Source organism: Motacilla alba, chromosome 2 (assembly GCF_015832195.1).
Source record: "Motacilla alba alba isolate MOTALB_02 chromosome 2, Motacilla_alba_V1.0_pri, whole genome shotgun sequence".
Taxonomy (NCBI): domain Eukaryota; kingdom Metazoa; phylum Chordata; class Aves; order Passeriformes; family Motacillidae; genus Motacilla; species Motacilla alba.
In genome coordinates, this window is record NC_052017.1 from 64081207 (window position 1) to 64108723 (window position 27517).

The window sequence follows — 27517 nt, forward strand, 5'->3', positions numbered from 1 at the left end:
TGTTACTGCTTCCAGGCTTGCCAGTGAGTGTTCCTCCAATTACTGTTTGACTGAAGGCTCCAGAAGTCTTTTTTTTTAATTTAAAGAAGCCTTTCTCTATCAGTAGGCAGGCGTGGAGCTGCACAGAAGAGATGAACTTTTACAGAACCGCAGAAAGGTTGACCTCTGGAGTCCACATGGTCTGACCCCCCTGCCCAAGCAGGACCACCTAGAGCTGGTTGCCCAGGACCAAGCCTGTCTATGTGGCTTCTGACCGTCACCAAGGAGAGGGAGTCTAACACCTCTTTGGGCAACCTGTACTTGGTCATCCTCACAGTAAGAAACTTTGTGTTTCCACATAAACAACAGCAATTTTACTTAAACATCCCATTTTATGTGGGATGGATCCCCAAATTCTGCTCCGCTGTAATGTCCAGCTGAAGTTTGTGTGTAGCTTTTTCAGTTGCGTGTACCAGGAAGGATCAGGAGTATTTCTTTATTGCCGAGGTCATTTATTGTGGGCTATGCTGTAGAAGGTGCTATGCTCAAGAGTGCATGGTGGTTTAATGTCATGCTTCCTTCACCGCTGGTGAGAGGCATTTGTGTGTCTCATAATAGATCCTCTCACAAAGTGGATTAAGCTGTGGATTTATGAAGGAATCAGTTTATGTAGAAGGTGCCCTGAATTCCCAGTAGACTGGAAGTATGAATCTGGCTTGCTTAGGCTCAGTCAATTTTCAGTGCTTGCTCAGTTGCTCGTACACCCAGTGGAACACGAAGCTTTAGCTGACTGCCCTGCTTCCCAAGGGAGCAGAACGGCACAATGGGAGTCCCCAGCATGCATGGTCAGGGGAAAGTTGAGACAAGGTACCTCTAATGTCCCAGCCTGGAGCAGAGTCCATTGTTAGGGAAGCCTGGGTCTGTCCCTCCAGACATTGTCACCAGCCTGGGGTTGGTGCCGACCATTCTTGGACCTTTTGATCTAAACCAGTGCAGTAGTTGTGGTGTCCAACTTGGCACTTCTAATGGGAAGTCCAAGTTTGGCCATTTTATCTACTGTGGACTAGTAGTGCCTAACACAGAATGTTTTGAAGTTGCATGTAGTTGAGCCTCCCAGTGAAATCTTTGGCTAAGTAAGGTGAGGAAGGGGTTATCTTTGTTATTTGTTTTCCATTAACCTCTGTGTCATCCAGCTGGAACATAAGAAGTTACCTGATGTTCATTTTTCCTGAGAAGCTTGAAAATGAGGTATTTTTTCTTTATTTATGTAATTTCTCCTTGACTGGCTGAGTATGTAACTGCTTGCTGCATACTTGCTTGTTCATTTAGAACCCAACAAGTGTTGGGTTGTTATTTTTGTTTTTCCTTTATACTTCCCCCCCCCCCCCCCAGAGACAGCATTGAAACATTGACTTTGGACTTTTGGACTTTGGAGAGTGAAAGCTCTCCCCCTCAGGCTTCACTCTGCCAAATATCTTCATGGGCTTTGCAAACAAGAAAAATAAGCTTAATTTGATCCATTTCTCCCCTCAAGCCATACTTTCTCTCCAGAGAGGTTTAGAGCGGTGCCACATGTCTGTGCTCTCCTGTGCTGCACGCACTAGTTCTTCTCCAGCTGATGTCCAAATGTTATGGAAACTCCAGATAAGCAAAGTAATGGCAGATGTCAGAGGATGATGCTTGAAAAGTCATGAGTGGTTTGGATTTTATTAAGGGGCCTGACTGCATGGAGAGGAAAGCAGGAGAGCATGGAGACAAAAGTTGCTGAAGTATAGTCATTCAAAGGCTCATAAATAATGACACAGAACAGCGTTCTGGACAGGAGATCACCTGTCATCTCCACATGCCAAAGATCTCCTTCTGAACACCACAGCTCCTGTGGCACAACTTTACCTAAAAGCCAAGCTTTTGTTCATTCTGTCACTCAGGGAAGCATTCTGTAGGCAGCTTTGTGCCATTTGAAGGCACTGCTGGCCCGTGTGGCCTGAGGGTGCTGTTGCACCACCTGCACCTTGCCCTGACAGCTGCACCAGAAACTCCCACTGCTCAGGAGCAGGGCAGCTGCTTTGTCCCACACAGACCAGCTCGACTGTGTGACCAGGGCATGGCCATGCTGTTGTTTTTGAGCTTGGTTGCCTGGGAACCTTGATCTGAGGAGGAAAGGGGAGAAATAGAGGTGAAGAGGACGATGGCAAAGCAATCCAGCCCTACACCTGTGCTAAGGGCACTGAGCCCTTAGCCAGGCACTGCCAAGCAGCAGAGTATGTTTTGCAGGTGTGTCTGTTAAATGGAGAATTGATTTTTTTTCCAGCCTCCTCTGTTTCCTGCCTACAGATGGCATTGGATTGCAATTTGATTGCCAGTAATTACATGGACTTACTGAAGACACACACATCCCTTCACTTAGACTGGTTTTTTGAAATTCTTCCATTAAAACATAACCCACCCCTTTCGTAGAGGTCTCAATGTAAGAGATTGGACTGTGTTCTCACATTCCCTGTACAATGTATTCTCAGCAATAATTTTCTTGTTAAAGCTCAGAAATTACTATATGTAACCCAACAATTATATACTGCTGCTATGGAAGCCATAGCTCAGTGTGAGGGAAGGGGATCTTTAGTCACAACCTACAATTTTGTTTATTTATCCACATGTCACAGGACAGCCACAAAACTCGTTGGCTGTCAGAACTGGAAGTACATACAAACACACATAAATAAGGATTGTGAGGTAGGTGAAAAGTCGCCCAGATGGAAGCAAACCAAAAAAAGCCCAATACCAAAGTTTTGATCATGTTGTGTTTCCCTACCAGCAAGGGTAAGGAACAGAATTTGGTCAGTTAAAGTAGATGGATCTTTAAATTTTAGTGTAATTGGAAGCCTGTTTGTGTCAGGGGAGGGGAGCTGCTCCCAGCTGCCACTTAGAGTGAGGATGCTGGGTGTCACTCGTCTCCTCAGGGTCCGAAAGTTTGCACCATCAATTCCAAACACTGAAGAGCCTCAGCAGAGCTGTCACCCTTGCAGGAGGCCAGTGAGGCTGTTTGAAGGTATGTACTTATTCTTGTGAAATCTTGTCCTCCTCTTTTCACTACACAGAGGCTTCAACTTGTCACCCACTGAAGCTACTTGGGGAAGAAGGGTAACAAAAAATAGGAATACATGATATGGATGTGCAGGAATGGCCCCTCTGCTGAACAGCAGCAGCACTTGCTGGTGCTGCACATTGACTCTGGCAGCTGGCCCTGGCAGAGCACAGCCTGCACCAGCAGCCTTGTGGTGACAGATGGGGTTTGGTTGTGGGGTTTTTGGATGCCTGTGCGTGTCTAGTGCAGACTGTTGGATTTGCTCTTCACTAGGGTGGTGCCAGGTACCCCTTCAGCAGCTGAGGTACCACTTGTCCTTCTTTGCTGAGCTGCACCAGCCCGGCCATGGTGCTTGGGGCTCATCTCTGTCCCATCCATCTGCTCTGGGAAGTCTCCCTTTCCTGCTTTGCTCCCATGGAGGTGTGGGTGAGCCTGGCTGGTATCCTTGACTGCCTGCATGTGTTACACTGTCAGTCACTGGGACAGAGGGTGATAAAATACACAGGCACCAGAAAGCTTTTTTTAAATGAATTTTTTTAAGAAACTGCATACATCAGAGACAAACAATAATTTAAATACCATGCAGTTTCAGTATGTACAAAAACTAGGACATAGAGATCCAGTTTAATTTTTTCTAGTTATTTACATCATTTTCATACAGCCATAATCTGTTAAATTACAATACTGGAAGATCACGATTGACAGCCACCACACTCACTCCTATACAAAGACAATCTATATACATACACTTGGATATCAACTGGAAAATGCAACTGGTGCAGGAGTAACTGGGACACACAAGAACACAGGGTATGTGCCCGTCACCTCCTCTTTGTTTACAGAAGTTGTTCCAAGCTCGAGCAGACTGAACACCTGGGAAAAATAATTTGTCCCCTTTTTCTTTCCTGATTTTTTTATAAGCCTAGTCATCTCCCATGGCTATTTATACAAAGTTATTTTATTTGCAGGCACGTTAGGGAGCCCCCATTCATGTATAACTACGGGTTTCTACCTCGCCCATCCATCTGTATGAGTGCAAGCTTCACTAGGCATGTTGGAAGTGCTCCCCCCTCTCTTGGTTTGTAGTGTTTGCACTGCACAGGTGGTGCTGCAGAAATAAGGACGGGTGAATTTGGTGAGTAGTTGCAGTGATGACAGAATTCAGTGGTTAGACATGTATTAGGATGAGATTTATTTATGTAATGGCCTATCTAATGGTTTCAGTTAACATAAAATAACTAAAAGTCTGTTGTGTTCTTTTCCCCGCTTCTTCCTTCTCTTGATAATGCCCAGTGTGTTCACTAGGAATTGCCTGGACCCAAAAGTTGGCCTTTTGGCAAACCTGCAGCCTGAAACTTCTTCAGCCTGCAAGTACCCACCCAGCGGGGTGTAGGGCGGGAAAAGCCACAATGCCCACATTCCCTCTGAGTCGGAATGGTGTCACCAGGACCCTGCAACCCTCTGCTGGTGAAGGTGTGCCACTATTGGGCTTCCTCACCATCACTTTTCCCAAACAATCAAAACTTTTTTGTCTAGATGTTTTGGAACTGCTTTTTCAATCCCCACCACCTCCCCAGCCACCTCTTAGTCCCCACTTATACTTCATTATTCCGCAGGCTGCTGAATACAGCAGATGTCAAAATACTTGCACACTTGAAGTATTCAGAATTTGGTACATATAACAGAAATGCTTCTACTCCTTGATTATTACCTCTGGAGATGGATTACCTCTGGAATAGTCATTTTTGTTCCATGTTGACTTTTCCATTCTCTAAACCTGGTGTAATTTCTTTATTACTACTATTAATCTCCTTCCAATCAGAACGGGGATAACTCTGCTAATACAGTCTTAGCAGGAATGCCATCATTATGTCCTACACATAATCCAGGTCAAAGGAGAGAAATCATGATTGTTTCTTGTTTGGTTTTTTCCCTTTACTGCCAACAGAATCACAGCTCCTTTTCCATGATAGAGATGGCTTTCACAGGTCAGAAAACAATTCTCAAGAAACCAGATTTATAAAAAAAAGGGACCAGCAGTTCCCCAGTCTGTGTGCAACTTCCCAGGGATGCCAGAGGTGGGTGTGCACACCGAGGATGCAGAACTGTGTTCAGGCCCTGAAAGGAATGGTCCTGCTGTGGAATGCCTTGACAAAGGTTAACTTTGCCAACTACCCAGAGCCACTGAAGTGAAAAGCAGAGGAAGTGTCAGTTTGGTGATACTGCAGTGCCAAACACCTTGTATGGCTTTTTTTTCCTCCCCTTCCCCCTTTTCAGGAATAAGCTCCATTTCCATCTGGGGAGAAATGTGGCAGTTCTTCCACTTTTGTCTGGTGTCTGCTCAGCTAGGAGTTAAGTAAAAAACCCAAAAGAAATAAGAAAAAAAAAAAAAAGCATGGTTGCATGGAGCTGCCCTGGGGACAGCACAAAATCATGGTGCAAGGCTGAGTGTGGCAACTTGCTGAGCAGTCAGCTGCCATGGGCTTACTGGGATGAAGGTGCTGGGGAATGTTTGGCCATCACCCAGGACTTGGCTGTTAAGTATCTCGGATAGTGCTCAAGGGTTTGTTTTGGGTGTCAGGCTGGCAGTGTGGGCAATGCTTGGGGCTGTGCCCGTGAGGGACAGTGGCAGTGCCCAGAGTGATCATTCCCCTGGGGACTCCAGCACTAACAATGGACAGACAGCAGCAGCCTGCGACTTCCACCTCCCTCGTCTTAATTTTATTAATAAAAATGAAACAAACCCTCACCTTTCCCTCCCACTAGCCTACCAAGTCCTGTGATTCCTGTCACCACTGTTCCTTAAACAGTGTCCCTTCCATTTCAGAGTGATCCTCTATGCTAGAGATGCCAGAGCAGGTGTGAGATCCATGCTGGGAACACAAGGATTTGTTGTTCTTTAGCAGAGCTCTGGAACAGAGCTGTTCTGATGCAGTGCAGTCTGTGCAGTTAAAAGCATAAAGGCTTTCTTTCCTTGTTTTAAAGCTCTAAAGCAGTCTTGTAACTTGTGTGCATATGTATGTGAATGAATTAAAAAAAGGCGAACTGAGGTTTTCATGACAATAACCCAAAGCAGTGGATTCCTGGCTGGTAGTGCTCTGCCTCTGCTGTGCTGAGCTGATAACACTGCACACTGAAGGCTTTCACTACTGATGAACTTCTATCTAAAGCAAGTGTGAGCTGGTGATACAGGGGTGACGGTGTGTTTGCTCAGGAATCATCACCCAGAAACCACCTGGTTTTTACTTTCCTTTGATGTTCCATCCTACAACAGCCAATCCTCATTTAATAACTAATAATCCACAGCATTGCAAGGATGGCCATGGAAGAGAATGAAGAGCTTTTGCTTCCCTCTGATGGAGGGCCAATCTGTGAGGTGCTGAGTGCCACGACCAAGCAGATGGAGGGTGTCACCCTCGCTGCTGGGGTTGTTGGGGCAGGCTGGGTGCTAGAGCCACTCCATGGGCTGTGTGCAGGTCCTTTGGCCATACTCCTGCATCCATAGGAGTGAGGTGAGGCCTGAGAAGAGGCAGGAGTGTTGGCACTACACTGCACTGCACTTGAGCATTAAATGCTCAAGTGTGAGAGGCGTCTTGGCCTGCAATTGGTGAAGGGCGATGTTAGCATGGAACAGGGGGAGCTGGACAGGGAGCACAGAAGAGAGGATAGATACATGGAAGACAGTGAGAAAGAAAAAATTAGTAAAAGAATAACAGAAATAACTATTCTGTAGTAAAAAACTTTGGCCTCTCAGTTCAAACTGTCAAAGGAAAATAGCTATTGTGGAAGAAAAGGTGTCCTGGAATAATAATCAGGAACTTCTTACAGTCATGTTGCTACAGTGCTTTCAGCCACTGTCCCAAAACATGGCATGGTAGTATCCTGTAAAAGCTTGAAAGTATCCTGTAAGAGCTGACAATGTCTGCCCCAGCTTGCTGGCATTATACTAGTTAAGGACTTAATTCTGGAAGGTGATGGCCTAAGTTCAGAAAAGCACTTAATTGTGTTCCGGTTCAATTAAGCCTCTCAGACATATTCTAGAAAGCAGTGAGGCTGTGTGTGCTTCCTTACTGTAGAGCACACACATTGGCAAGTAAGCCAGGCCCAGAGTGACCAGCTCTCTGAGCTCTGCTTGGTCAGTTTGTGTGTTAAACTACTATAATAAAAATAAATTAAAACCAAAATTAGAACCAATAAATTCAGAACACCTCTGAATTGCTGTCCTTATGCCTCAGCTGTGGGTTCCAGTGACAAGTCCCACCATCCATAGGAATGTCCCAGACTCCTTTTGTTGGGCCAGGTAACACACTTCGTCATGCTTTGCTCAGCGTGAGCTTAGGATCAGTTCTTGAGACACCTGATAGAGAGACAACAGATATCCTCCATGGAACCTCCCGCCCCTCCTGTTGCGTGTCCCTCTGCAGAGCCGGAGGGGAATCCCAGCCTTTCCTGCTGCCAGGGGCACATTGGCTCTCACACAGTCACAAGGTTTGGGTGTAAGACAAACTACAAGCGGAGCAGATGCCATGCAGTGACCATGAAGAAATGGGCTTTTGCTTGCTGGTTCTCGGCGTTCTTGTCACTTACTGCTAATGGGCTCACAACCGGGTTTAGAAAATTATACTTGAAAGAGATGGAAAACAAACAGTTGCTAGAAGTGAAGCAGCCTTCAGTAGGGCGTCCTGTTCTTCAGAGGATTTTTCTGCTTGGAAGCTGAATAATGTCTACTGACTGGCTGTAAACTTCTCCAGGGAAAGAAATGCCTTTCTAGTCAGATGATATACACAGATGGGCCGGCCCACGGAGAGTTTTGCTCCTTCACTGTCCTCATAAGGTGCTCTCAGCTTGCAAGGAGTGTTTGGTGTAAGTGCTTTAGTGCCATAGGGGCTCATCTTTTGGAGACTTCACCCAGGCCAAGTGATTCCCTGAACACCGTCTCAGGGCTCTCTAGGGTTGATGACAGAGGCTTGTCAGGATGAGGGGTGCCTGAAGACAACAATGGTTGCACCACCAGCTGGGCTTGAACACATATGGCAAATCCACATGCCGGGAAAGTCCTATACATAGATGCCAAGTCTTGGCACGATTTCCCACCAGGGGTATTTTCTGTTACTGAAGCTTGAACCAGCAGGTCTGATGATGCTGCAGTACTTATCACATGTAAATACAATTCTCCTTTTTTTTAATATTTATTTTTCTACTTTTTTTTTTTTTTTTTTTTTAAAAAGGCAGTTCGGAAGATTTACATTGTACGTAACAGGGAAGTGAATAATACCAGCACTTATGGTTCCTTTTAGTTATGTTTTGAAGATGGCATAGTAGTCAGGTAGAATTGATCTGCTACGGTCTATGAAACCTAAAACCCAAGGGGGACAAAAAAGAGAAACAGTAAGATAATATCCTCACATGTATATTGCACATAAAAAAGTAGGACAGCTAATTGCTACAGTGACACTATTAGGCAGTTCAATTCCTGCAGCATTGACATCAGCCATGCTAGCAAGAGGACCCAAAACAGACAGACATTCACACTTCCTTGGCCCTTGCCAGACTCACAGTTCATAGGCATAAGCTGTTCGCACCAAAATCTACCAGAGACATTCATACACTTCGGGTCCATCCTATGGAATCCCTGAGTGGGTAATAGCAGATCAGCTCACCCTCTTCCAGGCCATACAAGGCCTGACTCCGCAAAAATTGTCTGGTTTAGACAAACCTTATGCTATTCTGCCAGAAAGATTTACACGCAGTTTAACCATGATTATTCCTTAATGTTGGAGGCTAAAGAGACAAATGGAGCTAAAATGGCCACCCTTCCTGCAAGGCACCTTGTGTCAGAAGGCCTTAGTTTGTCAGATCTGCAAATACACATTTTTTAAGCTTTGATTTTTCACTCTATTATGAATTAATTAATGTGTCCCACTAGTAAAGTGACAATCACATTCTTTGCTCTTGCCACTGCTTAATGACATGAAGAGCTCATTACCTTGCTAATGACTTTATAATGGTGATTTATCTAAGTTTATTTAAGGGAAATTCTCTCTTTTGTTTAAGCATGCTTCCTTCAAGTGCATTTTCCCAAAGCCACTTGTCGAACCAGAAAGTCCTGCTGTTCTTCAGGCAAAGCCTTATTCCAATGTCTGTTATATGAGCTGTGGCTCTCTGCCTGGCCCAGAATTACTGAGTCCAAGCTGCTCAGTGGTTTTCAGATACAAACTTTAAAGGGTGACTACTTACTCCAACACTGGAAGAAAAGGAAAATACTGTGCAGAAACCTGTGAAAGCCAAGCAGCCGGGGAGACTTCTGCAAAACTAAACGAGTCTGTATGTTGTGAGATGCTAAAGGCTTCGTGGAATTCAAAGGAGCTCTCAATGGAGCTTGACTACTTGTAGCAACACCCCTTTAAAACAGCCTCATCTTTTCTACATTTGTCACCTTGCCCTGGAGGAGCATGTCCCTCAAAGGCTCAGTCACTGGGGTCACCAGATGTCAACTGTACATCCTAAAGCTTCTCCCAGACCCTGTGGCTCAGGAGCAGCTGCCTTGTCTCTAGCAGCACTCTATCACCACAAACCCCAGCGCAACCAGCCTAGCACACGCTAGGATGGAGAAGGGAGATAGTTTCTGCAAGGTAATATATGCATAATACATGCGGTGAATTTTAATATAATTATTAATTTATACACATAAAAATCTTCTAATACAAAATTAATTTTGCCATAAGCTTTTCTGTATTTTTCCTAAAAGTACCGCCTGCATTTTTGATGAGCACTGTCCTGATGAACACATTAATACAAGGGCAGCTCCAGTTTCGCACCAGATCTCACTGTCACTTGTCTTCAGGACCCAACACTTGTCTTTAAAGTCTTAAGCGTTGATTTGCAAAGACCTGACTTCAGCCCGTCAGAGAGGAAAGTGGTTGGTTTGGGCTCATGGATAATTAATTTGGTCTCTATTTTTAAAACTAAAAAGAAGCCCAAGGTGTAAATACCAGTGCCTCTCTTACAGTGTGGATCTTGCCCTGCCCCACTGCATCATGGCCGGGCGTGGATGACAAGACTGAGAGATCTGTGGGTGGGATCTGTGTGCTGTGGAACAGCTGCACGCACAGCAGGGCTCAGTGTGTGCTCATTCAGACTTTGCTACGTGCTCTACAAGAGTTCCCTATGCTCCTTCTGACATCGACTCTTTTTTTTTAAATTATTGATCTCAGAAGAACAGATTTGCAGCATGATAATTAAAAAAAAAAAAAAAACAGGTTATACTTCATTAAATGGCACATGCCTGCATAACTCCACATAATGGAGCAGCACGTGTTTGTCTGTGTGAGTTGCTTTTACAGCCTGTAATTCTAAATGTTGTCTAGACCTCATGGTGTGTTCAGTGCATGTTGGAGAAACAGCTGCTGGCTTTGATTTTCTTTTGAAAACAACAGTATTCATTTATAGTCTTAAAAAATTAATCTCTCAGCTTACCTTGTTAGATGCCTACTTAATTCATGAACTTCCATTTCAGAGCTTTTAAATTCATTAAGCTCTTTTCGAATGGCTGCCTGCAAAGGACAAAGAAACTCATAAATGTATAAATGAGAGAGATCAAAATAAGGTCACTTTGTTCTCAAAACAGTATATTAAAAGTAAAGCAGAGAGATAACATTATCAGAGAGACAAAGACAAACATAAAGACTTTCAAATGTGAAAAGGAACAGAGATAAGCATGTTCTAAATCACATAAAGGGAAGAGAGAAATGCTTTGGTGGAATGGCTCAATTTGAAAACACATCACAGACAATGCAGGTACAGAACCCAAGTCTGGCTTATTATGTAGACATTTACATGTAAAAAAAAAGTGCACTGCAGTTTGTGAAACACTGTGATCTGTACCACAGCTGGACTGTGACTAGACTGGGCTCAGATCCTGACAGACTTCTGTTTGAGATGTCTTCTACCTTTATTGGTCCTGAATTTCCCCAGGTGATGTTACCTAAAGCAACTGATCTTACTTGGGAAGGAAAGAGGCTCCCTGCCCTCTACTCTGCCTCGGGCTGTGCCCCTCTGCCCTGCTCCTCCCTTCTGACCCAGCTGTGCTGTTTATTGAAGTGATTTGACAAATTAACCTAGCAGAAAACCTGCCATGGTGTGGTGGTGTTCAGCCTCTGCGGCTTGCCTGTGAGGGAAAAGAAAACCAGGGGGCACTGGCAGGAAGAGAAATATTGAAGAATATTAAAGCAGAGGGCGGGGCTTGGAGGGACTCAGCTGCATGGTAGAGATGGTGCTCAGCAGAAATGGCTCAAGTCCCAAGCTCAGAGTCAAGACCTCTGACAGCTCTGTGATATTTGTTGCTCACAAATGGTTTCACTGTGAGCATTTGGAGGGGATGTACAAGGTGTCTGCTGCGGCCAAACACTCCCATGGGTCTGAGGTGTGTGCACTGCCTTTCTGTGTGATGCCGAAAACATTAGAATCAGAGGTGGAAAGGGGGTCCTCCACTAAGTGGTACTTGTGTCTGTCAGGAATTTTTCTCAGTGAAGGAAATTTAAACCAGTATGAGTAGCACAAGCCCAAAACAGGACTTTTGCAACAGCCACTGCTGCAGTCAGCAACCACCTTTGCTTTGACAAACCCTAAGTGATGGATTTTGCAAGTGTTTTTGTACAGAAAAGGCCCTTTCTGCTCCTTCTCCAAGCTTTAGTTTCTTATTTCCCTTAGAAGTGCCTGTCAGGCGCTGCCTCATCCATCAGGACAGAGTGATGGCTATGCAGCAGCTCCTGGGCTGCCTTCAGCAGAGCAATCTGCTACTGAAGTGACTGTGGAGGAGGCCACAGGGGTGGTTGACTCCCACAGGGACTAAGATCTATTCCCCCCTCCATCCCTCATCTGTTGGAGAGATGCAAAAATGCCCTTTTCCTTCCCCTGAGAGTCAGACCTGCTAAAGACAAACTCTGACTGAAGGCAGCTCCCTCCACCCAGCACACAGAGCAAGATTTACTGGCAGACAGAATAGCCCATTGCTAAAATCTGTTTTTGCAATAAATCTAGTCTGTGCTGACCAATGAAGACAGCTACTGAATCACAGCTCTGGAAGAAAATAATCCTGTCTAGGAGGATGCAGCTTTGTTTCAATTTGTCTGGCTATTTTTTGCAACAGTGGACATAGTGTTGAGGAAAAGCAGGTCACTTGAATGACAGAAATCAGAATACTGCCCACAGGACCCAAAAAAACCCCAATCTATCTGCTTCCTTATGCCAAAAAAGGCATTAATATTAGAATGACAAACATGTCTTCTTCTGATGATGCTTTGCTGAGAAAAGGTGAATTTGAAGGGCTTAACCCTTTTCTCTGACTACTGAGCTTGCACATGCATTATAAAAAAAGAAAAAGTGACAAATACTCTGCCTTAATACTAAACTCCTTACTAGGTTACATTTAATAGAGGTATTTAATGCTTGTTCTTTTCAGAGACATAGGATGAGAGATCAAATCTGCATGCCCAGATGAAGTTTCTCCATGCCTGTCATCCCAGACAGGGATCTCTCAAAGGCTGTAGAACCAATTGGGAGATTTATTCCCTCCCTCATCCAATCATTAAGAGAATAAAGCTAAGTCAGTTGACTAATATCTTGTCAAACATGGTGAGATAAATTGAGAAAAGTTAATTTAACCCCAGTATATTATGGTCTATGGACAGTCCTGAGAAAGTTTTCCTTTTTTTTACAGAGCAGTTTATGCTACATTAACTTTACCAAAGCTCAACTGAAAAAATCCCTCTATCAAGGAGAACAATGTCAAAAAACCGATACAAATCCTTTGGTTGAATTGTACAAGTATAACAGGCTGTCCTTTGTGAATAAAACCAAGAGCACCATAAATGAGTGGTGTGGCTGGAAACTCTGCTAAAGCTCTAAACATTGGACATCACACTCTCCATTGCTGAATGAGTGAGTTCCATGGCAAAGAAGTAGTCAAGGCTTGAATTCAGGTATGTGAAAGTCTTTAAAATTAAAAGGGCATCACAGAGTGACTATAAGATTCATGACTGAATCACTGAGCCTCACAGTCCTTGCTTCTTGCAATGTCTATAAAATATTTTAAATATTTTTCCTGAGGTCCCATTAAGACTCTCAGAATGTGACTGATATAATTTTCCAGCAACTTAATCCCTCTGCCATCAATGTCAACACCAGAGACTATTCAGTGGAAGTTCCACCAGTACTCCGAGGGCAGTGCCATCAATACAAAAGTGTGGCTTTTTTTCATATGCAGGTCTTGTGTGATTTCAGTTTCAGTGCATAAAATACTCTGTGGCAGAAATTCTGAGCAAATATCCCTGTTGTAACACACTAGAGAGAAGTCACTCTGGCTTTGAAGGGGTGGAGGTACCTTTGCCAAACTGACCCGCTGGCATTTTCACACCCAAACCTGTCCTGTCTTGGCACAGCCATTGTGGCACACACTCCTGTCTCACTGCTCTGCTAAGTATTGCCAGAGCTCTCAGCTGGCAGCATAATGTGGCAAGACCAAAACCAACAAACAAATAACAGGGCTGTCATCAAGACCTTTCCTCAAGGGGCTTGGGATTCCTTCCCTCCTGATTTCCATGCATACAGAAACCTTCTTGCCAAAGATTTATGCTTCAAACAAACAAGCAAACCTCATGAACGGGAAAAAGCCACAGGTGTGTTGGAAAGGGATGTCAGGTAGATGTTTATTCCTTGACAGCCATGGGACCTGTGGGACCCAAGGGATGCTGTTTGCCATTACATGTTCTGGCTGTTTAGGCCGTGGCTCTCCCAGAGTTGCTCACTTACTTTGTCGGCGGCTGTGAGTCGTGTCCAGGGTTTGTCTGCCCTCCTGTCGTAGTCCTGCGCGTCTGCCACTTCCACGTAGTCACTGAAGCGGATCAGGATCTTCCTCTCACGTAGCTCTTCTACTGTGGGCCTTTGACTCAGCTGCAGGTTTGAGGAAGGAGTGGAAAAAGACATCAGGACTTTGCTTTTTCCCTACAGAGTGCTGCCTGGGGATTTATTTTACTGCAACTGCCGTTATGGTAATAAGAGGCTTTGGACATTCCCAGTGCTTTGTTTTTGTCTGCCTTTCACAGAATTGCTACCTGGGAAATGCCATCTTATTGTAACACCTTGAATATCATCTCATCTTGCTGCCAGAGCAGCCCACTGTTATTTGGGAAGCTGCTGTGGCTGGAGACCCCACTTCCCAGCTGAGGTTGATCACCCTTGGCAGAAATGAGATGTAAGGCAAGAAAGTCTCCCAGTGCACTCATGTCCCAGGAAGAGGCAAAGATCACAACACTACTCTAAAATGACCTGCACATGCTGTGCACTTTCCGGCCTTCTGCTGCTGTTCTCTGTACTTCTGTACTGCCTGGGAAGAGTCAGGACAAGGCATGGAGTGGCTCCTGTCCTGAATTACACGCAAAAGGTGAAAACCAACTTTCTTTACCATTCTTATATTCTGCAGACCTGTCCTTACCTCCAGAAAAGGCAGGCCGGATGATTAGTGCTCATTGAACTTTTAACTGTATCTATTGACAGCTGTGGTTTGTATCACGGCATATTTGATTATTAAAATTTTATGTTGCATACTACAAGCCAAAAGAAAAGGCAAGGGTGGATTGTATCATGTCAGGAAAGCATCTTCATTGTTTCAAGCATTTCTTTCAAATTCCACAGCAGAATAGGCAGCCACAGTGAAAAACTCCTCTTAAATTAGTGTCCTGATAGCGCACGTGTCACACAGCCAGTTACATGGACAGGGACAGCAGTTGGCTTTCAGGGATCAATTCTCCTTGGATGCACAGCATGCTGGTGAATGTCAAAAGCAATTACACAATCGTTTCTGAAGGTGCTACATAAATGTGTTCATGTGGCTGTAGATTAGCTGAGAAGTTTCACTGTTAGAGTAGAACATTTGTAACCAGGATACATCAGGAAAAATAATATCCTGATAACAATTTCCTACAGTTCATCATGCTCTTCCCACTCACTAGAAGTCGATGTGTTTGAAATGCTTTACCCTTGTGAAGGGTGAAGGGTCTAAATATTTAATAAAATGCTTGAGATTCTATTCTGCAATGTTATTTATGCCCCTGAATCCACCTTTCTTCCAAATTAAGTATCTCAGTTCCCTGCATTTCATCTTCCAGGGAAAATTAAGATTTAAAACAGCCAGGTTACTAAGTGAAGGGTGAAAAATCCCTCCTTTCTTCAGCACTTGGGTGGAGCTCCACTACCCTATTCTGCATCTGGCTGTAAGCCTGTGTGCTTGTTCTTGGCATGGTTGGTTTTCTTCCTCTTCTCTGTTTAGAAAAGATGATTGTGATGGGAGGCAGCTGTGGGGCTGCTCTCCTTACACCAGCATCCCTGAGCATGCACACACAAATCGGGTTCAAACACCTCATGTGGAGAGTCTGCAGAGCTGCACTAATGTCCTGCCTCTGAGATGCTCAGGAGAACGGGAATGAGGATGGAAAAAAGATGCACTGACTCTTGTGCCAGTGCTCCTGCTGTGAAATAGTCCTGAAATCCATGGCTGGTATCACATAGTTCATGAGTAGCCATAAATCTACATATATTTCCATATATAAATACATGCACACAAAATATATTCAGTACATTAAACCAAAGTGCCAATCTGATCATGCTAAGTGTAACGAGAGAGACCACCACACCAAGTCATTTTCTAAAAGCCATTAATTAAGGGCTACATTATTTGAATGGTTAACAACTTTCCCTGCCTTCTTCTCACAGCATTGCAGAGATTTCTTGTGACCTTCTAGGCGTGAGAGTCCTGCAGTATGACTGGGCTGCCCAGAGCTCCCTTAACTCTTGAATAGCTGGGGAACCAGCTTTGCAGGACAGACTGTAAGCAGCCCCACTGCAGGTGTCAGTTCAGTGTGTGTCCATGCTGAGGGCACTGCTCATTTGAGATCTCATATTGCAGTTTGTTTTTATGACCTGTGAGCTTTCGTCTCTTGGGTCTAAACTGCTTAATGCTACAGAGTTCTTATCAAGCAACACCTGAGAACAAGCTCTTCTAACAGGCAGAAAGAATAGGGTACATGCACAGATTACAGGACAAGGACATGGCCAAGGGCATGATGCAATTGTCTGCACAAGGTGTGGTGCTCCAAGCAGGGAGGAGGGGTTCTTACTGACCCTTTTTAATTTGCTTCAGTTAAAGTCAAAGGGATGTATGTGCATGAGTGTGTCTGGACTTATTCTGTGTGCAATACCTGAGCATTTACATTTCTATTTACCTATTTGTGAAGATGTGGGAGCCACAGGAGCAGGGTAATTCTGTGGTGAGTCACTAATTATATGAGTGTGAACCAGGGTAAAATTCCCTTCCAAAATAAATGGATTTGAATTAATGCAAGAGCAGTAAATGAGGACAGGACCTCTCATGCCTTGTCACAGGAGGTCAGATTTTCTTCTGTATATTCTGGAGCACTGTAGATACAAATGGGCATTTCCCAGGCTTTGATAATAAGGCAATTTGAAAGGGAAGGTTTAACACCCCCCCTTTGTCTGTAGCATGTGAAATGAAGCAAACCCAAGCACTCCCACCAGCTAAAGTGGAGGGGGACTTACTGTTGCCAGTCTGATCTTGGGATTTACTCAAATGCAAAATGCTGAGTTTGCCCCACTTCAGTCACAAGGAAGCTTATCTTAGCATGTCATCATTGCCTGCTCTGTTTCCTCATTAAAATGTTACAATTGTTATTTAAAGAAGAAAACAAACTGAAAAATTACAAACTAACCAGCATCATCCCTCCCCTCTTTTGCTCCCCACCTTCTGCAGTAAAGACTTAGGAGCATGATGTGATGAAAATGCCCCGAAGACCTTTCCTTCTGACTATAAATGCAGTTTATCCAAATTAGCCACTAACCTTTTCTTCTTCTCTGACCTTTCTGCTCCCTGCTGCCTTTCTCTCACCTCTCTCTGATGAGTCCCACCTCTCTCAAGAGTTCATTATTTTCAACAGCCTTTGCTGATGCAAGCCAGTGAAGGTCAGTTAAAGAAAAGCTTGAACATCTTCAAGCAGGGGAGATATTTCCCAGAGAGGCACCAGTGAATAGAGCATTTAAATTGAACTGGGGCAAGAATTTAACAGGAGCAAAGATTTCAGATTATGGCACAGATTCTAAGAAACAGCCACACCTCTTCAATTTGATAGCCAGTATTACAGCTCTGAGAGATTTCCTTTTAGGAGCTAGACCTCTGAGAAAAATAAGCTATTGGCAGTGATGGGATAAGAAGCAGTAAACAGCTCTGGGGATTGGGAAGCATGGTGCCATTTAAGAGAAGAGAAGGTAGGAAAAGAAGAGTTCTATTCCACCGTGCAAGTGATTGGTAATATGTTCTGTTCATCCAGGCTATGATTCTCTCTCTGTAATGGAAGTCCTCAGGGGACATTCAGGCCTGTGTTAATTGCCTTGGTCCTTGGCCAAGTTTGTCATGGTTCACAGAAGATACGTTCTTGGTAGTAATTCATGGGGGCTCAGATCTCCCTGTGGATGTGACCCATCTGCAACACTTCCAGAGGGCTTCTGCACATTAATATTCTTTGAATGGGCTGGAGGTCAAGACCAGTGCTCAGAGATAAAAACCTTTCTAATCCACATGTCCCTCCACTCAAATGACACAAGTCTGCGTGCCCAAAGGCGCTCGGTGGGCCTGAGGGGCAGAGAGAGAGAGGATGGGGGGCTGGGCATCTCAGGTGACAGGCAAACATGCTTCCACTCTCCTTCCTCAGGCAGGAGGGACGCAAGCTGCTGAGAAACTTAGCCAACAGCATGTCCTTCATTTTGTTATTTGAATGGTAGCTATTCCTCACCCCGGTTAATGTGGAACTAGATGAGTTGGAGAGGATGGAAAATGCTAAAAGGGGCAGCTGGCTATAGGTCACCTGATTTCTTTATAATGTTAGTTTTTTTTTCAGAAATTGCCTGTCCAGATGATGAATTCAACTGGATATTTATTGCTGACTTTAATAAGGCATCTAGACCTAGTAAGGTAATCTTACTTATTACCGCATGTCATGTTACAACTTATCATCATAACACTGTAACAAAATGTCAGTGCTGACAGGATTTTAAGAATAGCTTTTTTATGGATGGAGTGGGTTCTTCCCTTGGAATTGGAATGTTGCCACCAAAAAAACTGGGGACAGTAGCAGTAGTGCAAGGTCAAAAGTCTCATCAGCAGCTTCTACAGAACCCACTTCCCTTCTTATATCCCAACTGCACTCGTTTCCAAAAGAGGCAACATGGCAGAGTTTCCTCATGTTGAATTTACCCTGCAGGCACGTGTGTGCTTGAAAATTCAGTGCAAACAGAAAAGGCTGCTGGGCAACACACTTGCAGTGCTCAATTAAACTTCTACTTGATCTGGGGTTTAAAATCCTTTGGTACTAAGACTTCAGTACAAACCGACAGAAGGAGCTTGCCACTCTGCTGTAAAAAAGACACATCTGGGACAGGCTCATGAAAGACACAGCTGGGGAATAACAACTATTTTTGCAGGATTCACTCAGTGGTTGGCATTTCTAGTTGTTATCTGAAACACTTGCACACTTTATTCACTTCTTTTCTCAAGTGATTTCTGAGCTTTTATGCTGATATGTTTGGTAGGTGAGAACAAAATCTGTTGTTAGATCAGCTCTGCCGTTCTTTCATTAAAATTACATGTGTCACTAGAACAATTTACAACTGTTTAAAAAGATGATCCAAATCAAACAATGTTAAGTAATGTTGCTATCAACCTCAGAAATGTGGGGGAGAAAAATCTTAACTAGAGAGGAAGCCAAAAAAAAGACTAAAAGGTATGTGACCAGGAACAGGGGTATGAACATTGAAGAGCCAAATGCCAGGGCCTTGCAGCTTTCCCTATTGTTCCTACGTAGAAGTGCAAACAAGACAAAGCAAGAAATCTACCAGATAACTGCTGAGGTTTTAGGGAGCAGACACTGATGTGAAGCAGTGGCAGCCCGGGTGCTTTAGCTGAACTGTGGCCTCTGCCTGTGACAGATGATTCCTGTGCTCTGCACCTTTCCTACAGGAAAAGGATGGGAAGCGTGCAGCGGTGGCGCCAGCTCAGTCAGCAAGCCCTCACTTCTTAGGCAGCACACTGGGTGTGGGGAGCTTTGCTCTGTATCTATTACAGCTGCTCCTCAAATGACATCAAGCTCTGCGCTGGATTCCTGCACGTGTTTACCCTTCAATGTACAGGGAAATTGAAAGCCTGGTAAAATGGTATTTCCAGCCTTTGCGCAGAGCCTCAATCCCATGAAACATCTGCAATGCAGTTAGGATCTTTCTTTCAGGCAGTGCTAAGAGGGAATGCAAAATCATCCCTGTCATCATGGTGAAGAATAGAAGTGTTTTACAAACAATATTATGGCTCTCTAGCTCCTGCAGACAACAGCAGCATCCCCCCACTGGTGACCAAGAATTCTACCTGTTTACATGAACTGAGAATAAGGCATGAGATTTTTAACCGTGGTAGAAAGCAATTCAGTTCTCAGAATGTAACCTTTCCACATATATTTAGAGACCTTTCCTTGTTATTATTTATACCGTGAAAGCTGTGATCACATAGGTCAAAAAAACTAAGGCATCTAAAATTGTACAGAAAGGGAATGGCACTGCTTCACAAGTATGTGAGTTTTTAAAGGGCTTTCTTTACCCTTGGAGATAGGAAATATGTCAGTGCTGAAAGAAAGTTAATCTGCAATAGCAGAATGGATTGTTCACTGTGTGTGTTTGGGCATCCGTAGACATTTATGCCAGCTGCAAAACTGAATGTGTACATCTGAAATGACTGTTCTTCAGTTTTAAGAGTAAATGACTTTTGAATCAAGCGATGCTGTTTTGTTTGTCCTTCCCTGCCAATGTAAGATTGTTTTCTGCACTATATGCTCTTTCAAAAATGTTTGTCTCTATTTAGTTTAAATGCCTCAATTGACAACCTATCTTTCCAGAAAATGTTTAGCTTCCAGTTTTATGAGGTTTTTTTTTTGGTGGAATTTTCAAATCAGCATTGCTTTAACTTTGCTCTCTATAATGGCTACAGAAGCCATTACATTTACAAGAAGCACTGGTCCTTGTAAATGCTGATCTTATCCTTCACTGTTCAAAACTCCTTCGGTTATGAAGACTAGATCTTTTTTCCTGTTTGAAATGTTACCAGCAGTAGCCTGCGAAGTGGTTTCCTTTGCCCTCTGTGGATTTAAACCCTGCAACATTGCTGATTTCTTTTAAAGATTTTTTGTAAGATTTGTTTCACACTCTATTTTTGAAAGTGGTGCTGAAGAAAAGGAAAAAGGCAAACAACTGTGCAGTAGGGAGAAAGTAGTGTCATAACAGGATCAAAGTTGGTTCTCACCTTACGTGTTAATCTTCTCTTAATCTCTCGTTTTTCCTCCTGCTCCTCTTGCTCATTCCGGGCTGTAAAAGATTTACAAGGATCTCAGACGGTGGACTCATCAGGCATGCACTGTTTGCAACAAAATAAGCCTTTCCATCAGTAAGTGTATTAATGTTTCAGGACCTCTCTGATGCACAGTATGTCCCTCTGGGGCTGGTGAACGTCCTCGATCCGTAGCTACCGCGCTTCTTCACACGCTTCATAAAACATCTACAGCTTCCTTCCTCTGTGTTGACACCTCCTCATGTGTGTCACTTTCTAGAAGGGCTGGGCAGCAAGCCAACTCTTCAAAAAATGTTATCTCCCTGCCCACAGGCCTGGCAGCCTCAGGGGGCTCAGCTAAGATAGGGTTGGATTCTGCAAGGTCAACAGTTGGAAAATAAATACATGCATTTTTTTACCATCTACAGAATAACTTCTTGCAGCTACTTTTTGGAGATAATAGAAGAAACCCTTTGGAATAGAGGCGCCAGGCAAATTGTGCAACTTCCCAAGGCGTGAGCAGAGTTAAAGAGGGTGTGTCATTCCATCATGAGCCTTCAAAGTATCACACTGGAGCATAAAAGCTCATCCGAGGTCAATTAACTTTCAATATTAAGCCAAAAGATCACGTGCTAAAAGTTCTTTCCAGGGCATGCCTCAACTCTTTTCCCTCAAGAGCTCAATCACATTTGAGTACACTAACTCTTCTTCAGCTTAGGAGCAGGCTGTCGTGCACTGTCTTTGCATTGACCTTTACCAAAAGTCACTAAAATCCCAGGCTTCCAGGTACTCAGCTTCTCGATCAGTTAGGATCTGTCTCCACTGCCTCACTGACGGCTGAAATGCTCTTTACTCCAATCATGCCAGCACATAACAGGTGAGAGAGCAAACACAAGTCATCAGCTTTTCCTGTAAGTACTCTGTGCACCTGCTGGGATCCAGTTTTTGCTCAGCTGGGACTAGCTGAGGCAGGAATAACTCTCTGCAGGGGACATTATGCACCTCAAAGGCCAGCTGGGATAGGTGCCTCGATTTAAATCGTTAAACTTTGGACTGCACTAAACTCAAGGGGGCATCCCATGTTCCTCTCTGCTGATCCTGCAGATGGAGCAGGCACCTCCTGCAGAGCAGCAGTAACAACCCACCAGCCATACAGCTTTTTCAGCTGTGAGAGCACAAGCTAGCACTCTCACTAGAAAACTGGGACTTTCCCCACACAGAAATGAGATCTAAGGTTTACAGCCCACAGAAGCCTCTGAGCAGGTGAGAAGGACTAAGCTGGAAACCAGGTTTCTCACTGCTCAGGACAGACAGTGCTATCACAACTGCTCACTGACTTCAGCAGGACTGGGAAATCACCTAAGTGGACAAAGAACCTGTTGATGTTGTGATGTTTCACACTACACTTCTGATCTTTAAGTGCCATTTTACCAAAAATACTGCTTATATTTTCAGAAGGAAGGAAACCAGTAGGGGACTAAAAAGAACACAAGACAGCAGGGAGTCACAACTGTCTTTTTAAGCAATGATTGAAGTACCTACACTGATAAATATGATTTTCCTCTTTCAATGGTGTCTGTCCCTACTGGGCTGGATACAATTGATCCTCTAGGAATTTTTTTCTTCCCTTTGTGTCTCAAATTTGGAGGAGCTGGTCCTGCAAATGCTTGCTTTCAGACACAGCACTAACTAAAGAGAATTTACACAGAGTCAGGGTTAGAACTGCAAGCAGCCAAGGAGTTATGTATAAAACGTAGTAATGGCTAATCATTTTTGTCCTTGGCATCTGATGTTTTTCTCTTCTCCTCACTCTCAGCCCAGCCACCCACTTTCAGAGACAGCCAGGCAGGCTTAACACTTCAGGCAGGTAAAAGCTGGAAAATAGGAATACATTCTCCTTCAAAACTAGAAAGTGACTTTGTTTTAGCCTATTTCTTTGAAGTTAAGTCATGCCAATCATGTGATGCTTTATTTCATCTTAGGGTTCAGGAGATTCTCTTTCTCTAAACCTGTGTGTCAGGGTGATGAAGGTGCAATTTTCATGCCTGATCTCGTGCCAGTGTAAAATGTCCCCCAATACTGTTTGAGGCATTCAGAACCCACCTAACCATAATTTTTGGTGAGGAATTTATGCAACCCTGAATGTGCCAGGCTGACAACTGGATTACTTGTATCCACCTGTGAAGCGGCACAGGGGTGGTGCATGACGGGGCAATCGAGGCATCTTTCCCTATACACAGCAAATATAGCTGCAAAGCATTCTTTAGTCTTCAAACTAACCCTGCAGGCGTGGACTCTTCCCACTACATGTCCTTGACCTAAATATGAGTCAGCGAATGGGGTACACTTCAGTGAAGGAGACCCTACAAGAACCAGTTGTCTCTGCTGTTTCTTTGCTGTGGCTGCTGTGATTTCACTGTTGCCATCAGCAAGTAGCAGAACTTGGCAATGGATGCTTTGCCCTTGTAAAGATAACTCATAATTATTGCAGTAGCACAGAACGAGGAAGCATTCAATTCATGTATAAGACTGGCCATCCAACCACATTTTGCCTCATTTTTTCCCATCAGCATGGGCAGTAATGCAGTTACACGTGTAATAGGAACATCATGGTACCAGATACAACATTTTCATCAGGGAGATTTCAGCTTTAACTGAAGAGAAAGTCCTGTTTACTCTACTTGAGAGCTTGGTAGGTTTTCTTTTGTGTTTGTGCATGCTTTGGGCTGGGCTTTTGCAAATTGCTTGACCTGCTTATGCAGAGGATTTACAGTCTTTTTGTTAGCACTTCCTGAGTCTCTCTCTACACTCCATTATATTTATTATAATGCTCCTTCTCAGAAGTCTAGAGAAATGACACAAAATGATGTACAAATCAGAAAATATTTGTATTTACTTGCTTAGGGGTAGAGCATGTTTATGCTTTCTTTTTTAAAATTATGTAACACATTTATTTTTTTTCTTTCCTGCTGTGGTTCACCAAAAGTTGGAATGCCTTGGAAATACTACATTACTCTTTCCTGTAATTAGGAAGCTGTTCATTTACCAAGACACACATGTTTGGGGCAGATCTGTGCTAATGCAAGCTAAAAAAAAATCCATTTAGGAAATACAATGTGGTTCTGGAATCAAGGTAACATTTTCAAACATCCATGTCATTTAAGAGCCTCTATTCAATTAAAAAAGAAACTGATGTTACTCAAGGGGTAATTCCTCTGAAATGTAAGACTCCTTTAGGGCCCTCTGTGACTGTTGTGCTTGGCAACGTGACCTTTAGGAATGTCTGCAAGGCACCCAGCGTTGGAGATGCTGCTCTCTGCTGATGCTGGTTCAAAGCAGGTGCCCAAGACGCCACCTCCCCCAGTGCCAGGGCAGTGTTTGTGGTCATGCACCAGTGCCAGGTGGTGCCTGATATGTGTTTGTTCAGAGGTCCCAGGATGACAACATGAGCTGCCAGAAAATTGGCCTCAGTCGCTCTGTGCCTGAGCCTGACATCAGTCACGTCGCAGGTCCCCCCTTCTCCAGCTGTTCTGCTACGCCCCTGTGAGACAGTCACAGCTGGATGTGCCAAATATTTCCACAGGTTCTGCCCGACTTCCTCCGGCAGCCAGTCACCGGAGTTAGGAGCAGACAGTAGGAGCACAGTTACTAAGAGAGGGCTGGTCCCAAACAAATGGCTTTTCCAGCAGCCTCAGGCTTGCCCATGCTGCTCTGCTGTCTGGTCTTTTCTCCTCTCTGCATTCACAGTGGTGTTCTCTCTCTCTGACTGCCACGTGTAATAACATCAACAGATTAAAAGACCCTGCTGGGCACTAACACTTTGATTAATCTGCTAAGAATTTGATTTCAAAGTATTTGAAAGATGAATTCTGCTGATTTTCAGAGAATTAATCTTCTGCTACCACATTTTTATGATTCTATACAATGCAGCTATTCGAACAAGAGAAGGTGAATTATGGACCTACCTAAGGAGACATTATGTATAAGGTACCATTTTGGAATACTTTTTTCTGTAGTAATTAAAAAAAATTTCCTGGAAATATGCATTTGCTAACTTAAAAGGGGAAGAACTTGGGGGTTTTTTGTTGTTGTTTTTTTTTTTTTTTTTCTGTTTCCAAAGTAACAACAACAATTAGATAAACAGTTTGGTTTTTGGTTTTTTTTTGTTTGTTTTTAATATTCAAAACACTTCCATGCAAGTAAAGAAACTAATTTTCTTCCTGTTCATTCATGAGGTTATGAAAGTTGGACTTAGTCCAGCTTCCCTTGAAGTCAGTGGCAATGTATCTACTAACTTGGTTCAGGATTTCTGAGTGGTATTTTGTCCCTTTAAAATAACACAGGCTGAGGATCTACCAGCAAATTTTTGGCTGATTTAAAGGGAGAATTTCAGGGGAATAACCCTGAGTCACACTGGATTCTTTTTAAAAATTGAATTAAGGCTCCAGCTAGCATAGATTGCTGTGAAGATTTTTAGGAAAGCTAATTGAGCTATGCCCTAATGTCTTTACTAACTTACAATGGGATGCTTATCTATGTAAGTGCTGCACAAAGGAGGCTTTTCAGGATGTCTGACCCCCTGTCTGGAATGTCATTCAAGACCTGGGATTTTTACCCCTTAGGTTGCTTATTCTTGTAAATTTACTGACTTTGATTAGAAAGAACTCTTTCTGCAGATCTAGATGTTGTTACAGACTTTCATGCTTATTTGCACTTGCGATGCCCTTTATTATTTTTAATTATTATCAGTGATGCTTACAGAGAATAGTTGATGTTTATAAAAAACACCAAATGTATATGAAATCTAACCCAAATTATCTGGCTTCAGGTTAAATGTCAGCAGAATCAGGACTTACGTTTCAGTATGTTCCTCTGCTCCAATTCTTCAGCAGTTGGCCTCTGGCTCAGTCGTCTGCGAAAAAAGTCCAAGATCAGTTTTTGGACCATATCATATTCTCCTCAGTTCTCTGCCTTGAAGAGTCACTTTGGGGTGTGAAAGGCAGAACAGAAAGCACTGACACTGCTCCATTATGTACTTGGTATGCCTGGACCATGCGTGAAACACACCATGCTTCGCTTTCGCAGTTTCCTCTGTTTCCAACCCACGAAAGACAAAATACGTTATGTCATCTTAGGCATGACTCTCCCACCCCTACCCCAGGCAGAGCTGCTAAAAGCTAAGCCACACAGATGTCTCCACTTAATTTCCTTCCCTCCATGCCTTCTTCCTGACTTGCACAAGTATTCTAGCTAGGATCCAGCTAACCCTCTCGCTGCCCTCTCGCCAGCCTCCTGACTGCGCCCCGTTGGTTCACACAGCGTTTGAATACACAGACACAGAAAAAAACAAGGGACTGTTTGGCAGCACAGAGGGCAGAACAATAGCCACCCTCCTCCTCCTCTTGTGGCTTTTATTAAATCCTATATTGAAGGATCAGTGTGACTTGCTAGTCAATCTGTCCATAATGGGGTCAACAAACCCCACAATCTAATTACAAATGGGGGCTCTGTACATAGGAATGACCTGAATATTCAGAATACACAGCAAGCACAAAAGGGTCTTTGCAAAACAAAGTAAACCAGAGAGATGACATCAGAAGTCAGCACTGTTGGGCATCCTCATACTTTTATCCAAGTCAATGGATGTTTTGTCAATGATACCAATGACACGACAGAGCCTTCTCTTCCTTCAGACTTGGTCACTCAGAGATGTTTCTAACTTGAGGGCCCCAGTCTCTGTCAACTGGACTAGCTTTCCTGTGAGTTACTGGTTACTGGGCACTGATAGGAAATGACAAGAATGCTGCATGACTTCATCTTTGGCAATGAATGTTCCCCTGACCATGGGCACAGCAGCTTCCTGAAATGGAGCTGGCCCTGCAAGGCTGGATGAGAGATGTCTGAAATTGGCTCCTCACCACACAGGGACTAAGCTGCTGGTGCACATGCATCCCCAGCCTTCTCCAGGGCCAGGAGCTCATGTGTTTGCCCGTTCAAGACCCCTGCCCCTCACACTGTGTGCGGAGAACAGGGCTGAACAAGCACTGGGTAGGAGCCCACCTCCCACACCAGCTGTTTGAAGGCAGAAGCTTTACAGGCACCTGATTTTACAGTCTGAAGATTTCCACCAGCAGAGGTGATACCAGCTGTATGTCCTTTAGGGGCACTTTACACCATGAAAACGAAACAGCAGAACACAGCCCTATTTCAGTGTAGAATTTGGAGTCAGGAGCTTTGTCCCTTTCTCATGGCAGATCAAACATTTATCTCATTAGCAAAGTATTAAAAGGGATAGAAACTGACCCTTAATTCAGAAGTAAAGAACGTCTGCAAAGTACTTTGAAGACAGAAAGTGTTCTTCAAGTGCTTGCTATTACCGTCTTTAATATACGGTAGCTGTTGCTAATGGGAGACTTTGCCTTACGACTGTAAAGCAATTAAAACTACTTCATTTCTAGCATCACATGAGAACCAAAAAAGAAGTAGTTACCACTTTTAGCCCCACCACACGTGTCTACAGGAACTATGTTATAAATGTTTTTAATCCCCCATGCCATGATGCTTTTTAAAAGGATGCATCAGAGGGATGTTCAGGATGAACTCCAGCCATCCAGCATGTGGATGGCTTCTACAGAAAGAGACATCATAGTAAAAGGAGAAAGAAAAAGCCCTCCCCAAAAGCCCTCCAGTTTCCAAGAAAACAGGGATTGAAGGACTCAGGTAATTGTTCTGTCACAAACCGTTCACACTAGGACATTTCTAACAGAAGGCAGAAATTTTATCTACCTACAGAAGTGATTTACAACAAAGATCACATCTTCCATGTGTTTAGTGAGGTACCTGCCATGAAGTAGATGAACTTAAACTAAGCTTTCACTGCATGTAACCATGGCATTGCTTCCACACAAGAGGACAAAAATCTCCTCCAAGAATACCTTGTTATCTGCACCCTCTACTCCTGTGCTGCTCAGGACCTAGAGACCATGGGATTCTTCCCCACTCTGTCTGGTAGGGCCCCAAGTGAA

General features: G+C 43.8%; 1 protein-coding gene across 9 annotated transcripts in view; it reads right to left on the reverse strand.

The window, feature by feature from the left end:
- Positions 1 to 3578: 3578 nt before the first annotated feature.
- PHACTR1 (phosphatase and actin regulator 1) overlaps positions 3579 to 27517 on the reverse strand; it is a 303315-nt gene continuing 279376 nt past the window's right edge. For all 9 annotated transcript variants that reach the window (XM_038128281.1, XM_038128279.1, XM_038128287.1 and 6 more), the window contains 5 exons: positions 25349 to 25404; positions 20469 to 20530; positions 13871 to 14011; positions 10538 to 10614; positions 3579 to 8417 (listed from right to left, as the gene is read on the reverse strand). In XM_038128281.1, the coding sequence (XP_037984209.1) occupies positions 8402 to 8417; positions 10538 to 10614; positions 13871 to 14011; positions 20469 to 20530; positions 25349 to 25404 (352 nt within the window). In that variant the 3' untranslated portion in view covers positions 3579 to 8401. The remainder of the gene's footprint in view (positions 8418 to 10537; positions 10615 to 13870; positions 14012 to 20468; positions 20531 to 25348; positions 25405 to 27517) is intronic.